We start from the raw sequence: 8,925 nt of genomic DNA, 5'->3' as shown, positions 1-8,925 counted from the left end.
TCCCCTCTATATTTTAGAATTTTCCTGAGGGGCTGTCAGTCATGTCCATCAAGTATTATTATCTGACTCTGCACGAATCATTGCATATTTAAAGCAGACAATTCTCTTCCCAGACTCACAAGTCATTCATAAATCTTCCAAGACTCACAATTCTGCTTCCCAGGAATTGTGAGATAATCACATTATAATGTGTCATTGATAACGTGTTTAGTCAATAATCACAATTAAATGAACAAAAAATATCAATCTGACTTTTGTATTTTCCATGTCCAGCTTCATAAACATTTGCGTATTTTTAGTTAAGTATCTGAAAATATTAAATAAAATAATTTATATATATTTAGATCAAATACTTAATATTATATGTACCTATAGCACTCTCGTTATAAAAGAATAACGCTAAAATGATTTACAAAAAATAATAGATAGATATAGGTTTAATACTACATTAACGATGATATAATATTTAATCAATCCATTTGAATATTCACGTATTCAAATTTTTATATTTAAATATGTAAATTTTTCATTTTTAAAGAAAAGAGAAAGATGAAGAACAGAGAACACATATATATTTTTATATAATATTCTAACATATTGACTTCTTTCTAAAATATTATAAAACGGGCATATCGTTTTACAATTTTAAATCATGAATGCCTCAGATTCATACTTATCAGTACCATTTAAATATTTACGTAAATTCTAATTCAAATGTAGTATATTATTTCATGTATACATTGTCCAATACAAATCCATACATTTAATTTTAATTGTATTTCATAAGTATCTCATCAATATATTTTTATAACACAAATTCACTTTCAGCTATTATAAGCAAAGCAATGTAAAGTTTTGTAGAGTACACAGTTGCCCGGATGTTCATCTTCCAGAGATAAAAAATTTTCTAAAGCACCGCGGTCACGACTGATCGGACATATATCACCGTATCTATATCCGCACGTAACGTTGCATATTTAAAGCGGACAATTCGCGATTGCATTACCAGCGGTACAAGAAAAAAACCTCTCTTAACTTTCCGTTTTTTACATTAAATTCATGAAAAACTACGATAAAATGTATTCATGATGTACGTTCCCGGCATGATAAAAATATTTAATGAGCAATTCAAATTGCGATCAGTTGTTCAAGATCGACCCTACTAATTTCTTAGAAACTGCCGGAGTTTTCTTGCACGCAAGTATTCTATACTGCAATACACGCAGAGAACTTATCATTGTGCGTTTGATCAGAACATATTTCTTTTACCTATTCGAGGGTTTTTTCTCTATTATAATCCTGAATTTATTCGCGTGCGCAACGGAGAACAGAGACAAATAAGAAATTATGGCTCGTAAAAGTACGTTTAACTTTACATTGAAGGTTTTACTCACTTTGTCTGGTATCTGGCCAGGCACACCATATGTTCTGCTTTGCAGAATATATTGGATCGTTTCAATGACAGTTGTTCTGTTCTGGCATTACCGTTGGTTCCTGACGCATGTGCAAACTGCCAAAATTTTGGATTTAATGGAATGTCTGTCCAGCATTCTTGCATATACCAAGGTAATTACCAAGTGCGTCGTGTTTTGGTTAAATGAGCGGTAAGTAACAGAATTTAATTTATAGATAATATTAGAAACATTCAGCAAAAATATTCTGATTGATATGCACTCATGATAAAGCTGCAGTGAAACATATTGTAATTCTAAAATCATAATATTACAGAAGATTTATTTGTTCAATAGTTAATTTCTTCTCAAAAGTAGAATTGTAAATAATATATTATAATAATATTTTATGTATCCATAAAAACATTTTCTTTTTAAATAATGTACATGGCCAGTTTCAGAAAATATCGTACAGCGTTTTCAAAAATATTATTGCAATATTTTTCGTTTGCTGTTAATATGTTAATATATGTATATGTTATGTTAATAAATGTATATGTTGTATTTATTATATTGATAATATCGATTGTATGAACATGTCTATGAACAAAGATCTTTGATAAATAAAAAGCATTGACAATTAGTTTGCAATATCCAAAAATAATGAATCTTTAAAGAAATAAATTTATATAATGAATTACAATTTTTGTGCAATAGCACGATTAATGAATACAATTATCCACAGAAAATTCGTCGAAATCTTAACGGTAATGGCGGAAGATTGGAATGATTGCGTTGATAGTGACGTCAACCTGCGCGAGACAACACGCAAAGCGAAAATGTCAGATCGTATTACAAATGCGATCGCCGCCCTTCACACGATGTCAATTTTTGGATATTGCCTGCCGATTATCTTGGCAGATGCCGATGTCACTACCACAAAAGAACCCTTTATCGATAAGATAAATGTGCCTTTTAACATAAACACGCAATCCATGTACAGAATCTTTTTAAGCACGGAATTTTTACATTTGATTCTTTGCGGGTGGGTAGCTGGTATAACAAACTCATTATTATTAACATTGGTAAGTTAAGAATTCTTCATACTACTAAATAGGCTGTAACTAATTAAAATATTAGTATGCGTTCTTAAAGGTCAACTTAAAATTGAAATTATATACATATACCTTAGATATAATTTTATTTTTGTTTTGACGATATATTATTTGGCATATTGTGCGTTGATTCACTAGTTGAATATCGAGTATTCGCAAATTATAATTAATTCCATTTATAATAATATTTATTTTCAGATTTTACATTCAGCTGGCCAACTCGAAATAATGTGTCACTGGCTGACGCAGCTTTGTACGAATGAGGACAAACATAAATCGATCGCTGCGACTACTAGTAAAATTGTTCAGAAACATCAGAAAGTTATCAGTTTCATAAAAAATATTGAGAGTCTTTATACGTATATCGCATTGCTTCAGTTTGTATCAAATACGATAATGATATGTTTGTTAGCTTTCGCTATTGTAACAGTGAGTAATACCATAAAATAAAGAATTAGTAATTGCAATTCTTCCTGCAATAATTGAGATATAATATTATTAATATAATTTTACGTTTTAAAATTCTATTCTATTGTATATTATATCAATGTTAAAATTTTTTCTCGTTTATAAATTTGCTCACTTTTCATTGCACATCATACTAAAGATTTATATGTAGGTTCATATTTAGAAACTTCTCCCACATTACTTTTGCAGGCAATCGGCGGCCCCAATGTGGTAGACGTAATAATAAAATCCTTTCTCTTTTACACTATAACAAATCTCGAAGCATTTATCTTTTGCTATGCTGGAGAATATTTAAGCAGCAAGGTTAGTGACAAGATAATATTCATAACAATGATAAAAGTAGATAATTGTTTCTTTTATATCGTAAAAAAATTGTAAAAAATATTATAAATATTAGAAATTGTCATTTCCATTTTCGTAGAGCGAAGAAATTGGCGTCGCGGCGTATAACTGTAAATGGTACGATTTAAAATCTACAGAAAGTCGTCGTCTGTTATTTATCATATTAAGATCGCAGAAGCGATTGACACTAACAGCAGGAAGAATGATGGACCTCTCTTTACAAGCTTTTACCAGTGTAAGATTTACGCGTAAACTTTTTACTTTGAAAAAAAGGAGAAAGATAAAGACACAAAAAGCTGTATATTTTTATATAATATTTTAATTAAAAATATCTTTTTTTTTCTAAAATAAAAGGGGCCGTATTGTTTTAGATCATGAATGCTTCAGGCTCATACTTATCAGTGCTGTTGGCGATGCAATGAGCAGGTCGACAATTTTTAAATATAATTATATGCGAAGACTTGAACACGGTACAAAATGGATCTAGCTTATAATTAGTAATATTATAATAAGTGTAGTAAGTAATATTATAATAATATTATAATAAGTATTATACAATTCTCAATTCAGGCAAATTGTGCGTCGCATAATCGTCGGTCTTTAAAATGCAGCTCCAAACTGAATAGTTTACTATACGTCAATATCACAATTAAATTGCCAAAGCAATCTAATAATTCGATGCTCATTGAGCATCGTTTAAAATCCTGTGAGAATAACTTAATTCGCGCAGTTCGCCTGAACTAAGAATTGTAAGATTCACATATTTTAATATTAACTAAGATCCGCCTTGTACCGTGTTGACGTTTTTGCATTTTAATTGTTTGTTGACTTCACGGTCAATTCTAGTACTTAATTAATTTTTAAATAATTATAGCAAATTTAAAGTTGTTCAAAATAGTTACCAAACACACATTGTAATGTAACATATTTTTCCAAATATAATACAAAATAATTACAAAATTTTTTTCTTTCTTTTGTTTAAATCATCGGTATACTATATATAGTTAAAAAAAATATTTTTGCTATGTAAAGAACAAATTTGATTGAATTCTAATAAAGTAAAACAGTATGTGTATAAATTTCCATAGCAGCGTACTTATTGTTAGTAGTTTTTGTTCCTTTCAATTTTTGTCCCTTCTAGATTTTAGAACTTTTCTAAAGGACCGATTGGTCATCGGTATTATCCCTGTTTCCCAGAAATTGTGAGATAATTATGTCATGCTGTGTCGAATCGATAACGTTTTTAGTCAAAAATTAAAGTTAAATTAACGAAAAATATATTAATTTCATGTGACTTTTGTATTTTTCATGTCTAGTTTTACACACATTTGCGTATTTTCACTGAAATAATTGAAAGTATTGGACACAAAACAATCAAATTGAATACATATAATTCTCACGTAACTTAAAAAGATATAAGGTTAAAATTATTTAAGAAAAATACGATAAAAAGTTTTTAATACAACATTAACGATGACGTAATATTTAATCCGTTTAAATATTCATTTACGTAAATTCTAATTCAAATGTAATATATTATTTCACGTATACATTTTCAGATTCAAATTCATGTATTTGTTAATCCTAATTGTGTTTCATAACTATTTCATTAATATTTCTACAACACAAATTCACTTTTAACTTACAAGCAAAGCAATGTAAAGTTTCATAGTGTTGCACATAGTTGCTCGGTTATTCATCCTTCAGAGAGATTAAAAGTCTCCTAGAGCACCGTGGTCACGACTGATCATCGGACATACATCGCCATATCTATGTCCGCACGTAATGTTGCATATTTAAAGTGGACAATGCGTGATTGTATTACCAGCGGCACAAGAGAGACGGGAAAAGAACTTCACCTATCTTTCCGTTTCTTACATTAAATTCATGACAAACCACGACGAAATGTATTCGCGGTACGATATTCTGTATACTCGGTATACGATAAAAATATTTAATGAGCAATTCCAGTTGCGATCAATTGTCGAAGATAAAGTCTCCTCAGATTTCTTAGAAGCTGTCAGAGTTTTCTTTCGCGCAGATATTCTATATACTGCAACACACGCAGAGAATACATTATCGAAACGCACGTGCATTTAATCAAAACATATTTCTTTTATCTACCCGAGGATTTTTGTTCTGTTTTACGCACCTTGATGGATTCACCCGTGTGCACAACGGAGAACAGAGAGAAATAAGAAATAATGCCTCGTAAGAGTACGCTTAACCGCACGTTGAAGTTTATGCTCATTTTGTGTGGTATCTGGCCAGGCACACCATATGTTCTGCTTTGCAGAATATTTTGGGTCGTTTCGATGACAGTTATCCTGTTCTGGCACTGCCGTTACTTCCTGACGCATGTGCATTCTGCCGAAATTTTGGACTTAATGGACTGTCTGTCCAGCTTCCTTGCACATTCCAAAATAATTATCAAGTTCCTCGTGTTTTGGTTAAATCAGCGGTAAGTAATAGAATTAAATTAAGGTAATGTTAGAAACATTCAGCAAAAATATCACGATCAATATGCACTCATGTCAAAGCTCTAGTGAAAGACAGTGTAATTTCAAAATCATAATTTTGCAGAAGATCTATATTTGTTTAATAGCTTTCTTCTCAAAAGTAGAGAATTGTAAATAATATATTATGTAGTCATAAAAACATTCTTTTTTAAAATATTATCAATGACGTTTCGGCCAGTTTCAGGTAAGATAATAACGTAAAGCGCTTTTAAAGATACAAAGGCAATATTGCCGTTTGCTGTCATTTGCTGTCAATGTTGTTATGTTATATTATGTTTCTATTATGTATTTATCCAATTATTAATCTATGAGCAAAGATTGTTGGTGAATAGAAAGTATTGAAAATTAATTTGCAATATCTATAAATAACAAATTTTTAAAGAGATAAATTTACACAAGAAATAAACATTATCTTACAATAGCATGATCTCTCAATGAATATGATTATCCACAGAAAACTCATCAAAATCTTGGCGATGATGACGGAAGATTGGAACGATTGCGCTAATAATGACGTCAACCTGCGCGAGTCAACACGCAAAGCGAAAATGTCGGATCGTATTACAAATGCGATTGTCAGCCTTCACACAGTAACAATTGTTACATATTGCATCGGTATTATCCTGGCCGACGCCGATGTCACTGACACCTCGAGAGAACTACCTTTGATCAATAAGCTAGAACTTTCTTTCAACATAAACACGCAATCCATGTACAGATGTGTTTTAATTACGGAATTTTTGCATATGGTTCTTTGCGGATGGGCGGCAGGTATAACAAACTCTTTACTATTAACGTTGGTAAGTTAAAAATTCTTTGCATTACTAAATAGGCTGTATCTAAAAATATTAATATGCGTTCTAAAATGTCACCTTGAAAAGAGGAAACATTAAAACCAATTAAAAGCAATTATATGGCTTATGAAAAATTTATTTTCTGTTTTGATGATATTATTTGGCATAAGTGTGTTTACTTGATTCGTTGATTGAATATCAATTATTTGAATAGTAATTAATAATGAATTAATTAATTACTTTCACTCGTAATAATACCTTTATCATCATTATTTTCATTATTTTTAGATTTTACATGCAGCTGGCCAAATCGAAATAATGCGTTACTGGTTAACGCAGCTGATCCCTCGTACGAACAAGAGCAAACATAAATCGATCGCTACGACTACGAGTAAAATTGTTCAAAAACATCAAAAAATCATAAATTTTATAAAACACGTTGAAAATCTTTATTCATATATCGCGTTGCTTCAGTTTGTATCAAATACGATAATGATATGTTCGCTAGGTTTCGTTATTGTAACAGTGAGTAATATCGTAGAATGAAGAAGTAATTGCAATTCTTCCAATAATTGATCTGATACTATTAATATTAATTTACTTTTAACATTCTATTGTATATTATTGTATATTATATAGTGTTTAAATTTTTCTTGCTTATAAATTCGCTCACCTTTTATTGCATATCATACTATAGATTTATATTCAATAACTTCTCGCTCATTATTTCTACATCATATTGTAGGCAATCGGCAGCCCCAATGCGGTAGAACAAATAATGAAATCATTTCTCTTTTACACTATAACAAATCTCGAAGCATTTATCTTTTGCTATGCTGGCGAATATTTGAACAACAAGGTTAGTGACAAGATAATATTATATTTATAACAATGATAAAAGTAAATAATTCTTTCTTTTAAAAAAAATTCTTTCTTGCAAAAAAAATTGTAAAGAATACTATGAATATTAGAAATATCATTTCCGTTTTCGTAGAGCAAAGAAATTGGTGTCGCGGCGTATAATTGTGAATGGTACGATTTAAAATCTACAGAAAGTCGTCTTCTGTTATTTATCATGTTAAGATCGCAGAAACAATTGACATTAACTGTGGGAAAGATGATGGACCTCTCTTTACAAGCTTTTACAAGCGTAAGATTTATATGTGAATTTTTCACTTTTAGAGACAAAGGGAAAGATGAAGAGAAAGAGCACACATATGTTTATAATATTTTAATTAAAAATATTGATTTTTTTGTTCTAAAAGGAGCTATATTGTTTTAGATCATGAATGCCTCGGGTTCGTACTTATCAGTGTTGTTGGCGATGCAATGAGCAAGTCGACCATTTTTAAATAATTATAGAAAAAAATTTGAAGTTATTCGTAAATCACTAGTTATCAAAACACACATTGTAATATGACATATTTTTCCAAATATAATACAAAATATAAAATAATCATAAAATTTCCTTTTTTTTTTATTTGATTCATCAGTATATTATAGCAGTTAAGAAATATCGAAAACACTTTTTGTTATGTAAAAAGCAAATTTGCTTGAATTTCAGTAAAATAATGTGTGTATAATTTTGCGTAACGTCGCACTTACAATTAATAGTTTTTGTCCCTTCCGATTTTTTCCCCTCAATAATTTCAGAATTTTTCTGAGGGGCCGTCAGTCGCAATTGACCATCGAGTATCATCGTCATATGTGCATCTGCACGAATCATTGCATATTTAAAGCAGATAATTTGCCGTTGTATTATTAGCACCCAAATGAGAGAAATATGGCTCGATTTTCTTCCTTTACCACGCAACAAAATTCATGGAAAACAATGATGAATATATCATACATATAATAGATAAGATAAAAATATTTAATAAATTTTTATACTACGATAAGAATTATCTTATAAACATTTTATTTCGACATTTAAAAAAATATATTTTGTATACTTGCATTTATATCATAAATTTTCGTGATTGATGAGACATATTTTGTTATTCGAATAAACCGTAAATTGTTGTCATTATGCACATCATATTTGTAATACAGATAATATCTGTAATATAGGTCAGATAATTACGCATGTTCTGTCTTTTTAAACAATTAGTTATAATTTATTCGGCTAATGATAAATTGTTTTGCACATATTTTCATACAGAAATCTGTGTATTTGTAAAATTTTTATCACATTGCTAAAATATAATATTACTAATAATATAAATTATTATAAACATTTTAACATTATTACAAGTAACGCAATGTCAAATTTTGTACACGTTCTACTTTCTTACAA

At 29.7% G+C, this 8,925-nt stretch overlaps 2 protein-coding genes across 2 annotated transcripts; both read left to right on the top strand.

Annotated features, from left to right (window-relative positions):
* Nucleotides 1-1,277: 1,277 nt before the first annotated feature.
* LOC105453978 (odorant receptor 4-like) lies at nucleotides 1,278-3,819 on the top strand. The gene is made up of 6 exons (XM_011696288.1): nucleotides 1,278-1,604; nucleotides 2,137-2,476; nucleotides 2,705-2,935; nucleotides 3,164-3,277; nucleotides 3,396-3,551; nucleotides 3,688-3,819. The coding sequence occupies exons 1-6, from the start codon at nucleotides 1,348-1,350 to the stop codon at nucleotides 3,736-3,738; spliced, it is 1,149 nt and encodes a 382-aa protein (XP_011694590.1). The 5' UTR covers nucleotides 1,278-1,347; the 3' UTR covers nucleotides 3,739-3,819.
* Nucleotides 3,820-5,559: 1,740 nt separating this feature from the next.
* Nucleotides 5,560-7,962, top strand: LOC105453977 (odorant receptor 13a-like). Its single transcript, XM_011696287.1, has 6 exons — nucleotides 5,560-5,777; nucleotides 6,290-6,635; nucleotides 6,918-7,154; nucleotides 7,375-7,488; nucleotides 7,624-7,779; nucleotides 7,912-7,962. The coding sequence occupies exons 1-6, from the start codon at nucleotides 5,560-5,562 to the stop codon at nucleotides 7,960-7,962; spliced, it is 1,122 nt and encodes a 373-aa protein (XP_011694589.1).
* Nucleotides 7,963-8,925: the final 963 nt, after the last annotated feature.

The sequence above is a fragment of the Wasmannia auropunctata genome, unplaced genomic scaffold (assembly GCF_000956235.1).
Source record: "Wasmannia auropunctata unplaced genomic scaffold, wasmannia.A_1.0 LD335989.1, whole genome shotgun sequence".
NCBI lineage: Eukaryota > Metazoa > Arthropoda > Insecta > Hymenoptera > Formicidae > Wasmannia > Wasmannia auropunctata.
Note: the sequence above shows the minus strand (reverse complement) of the source record. Positions and strands in the feature narration are given on the sequence as shown.

Excerpts from the sequence above, each read along its gene's own strand:
- LOC105453978 (XM_011696288.1), top strand. The coding sequence starts at position 1,348 with ATGGCTCGTAAAAGTACGTTTAACTTTACATTGAAGGTTTTACTCACT. Across the intron at positions 1,605-2,136 it reads GTGTTTTGGTTAAATGAGCG|AAAATTCGTCGAAATCTTAA; the intron begins GTAAGTAACAGA and ends AATTATCCACAG. Across the intron at positions 3,552-3,687 it reads CTTTACAAGCTTTTACCAGT|ATCATGAATGCTTCAGGCTC; the intron begins GTAAGATTTACG and ends GTATTGTTTTAG.
- LOC105453977 (XM_011696287.1), top strand. The coding sequence starts at position 5,560 with ATGCTCATTTTGTGTGGTATCTGGCCAGGCACACCATATGTTCTGCTT. Across the intron at positions 6,636-6,917 it reads ACTCTTTACTATTAACGTTG|ATTTTACATGCAGCTGGCCA; the intron begins GTAAGTTAAAAA and ends CATTATTTTTAG. Across the intron at positions 7,489-7,623 it reads GCGAATATTTGAACAACAAG|AGCAAAGAAATTGGTGTCGC; the intron begins GTTAGTGACAAG and ends CCGTTTTCGTAG.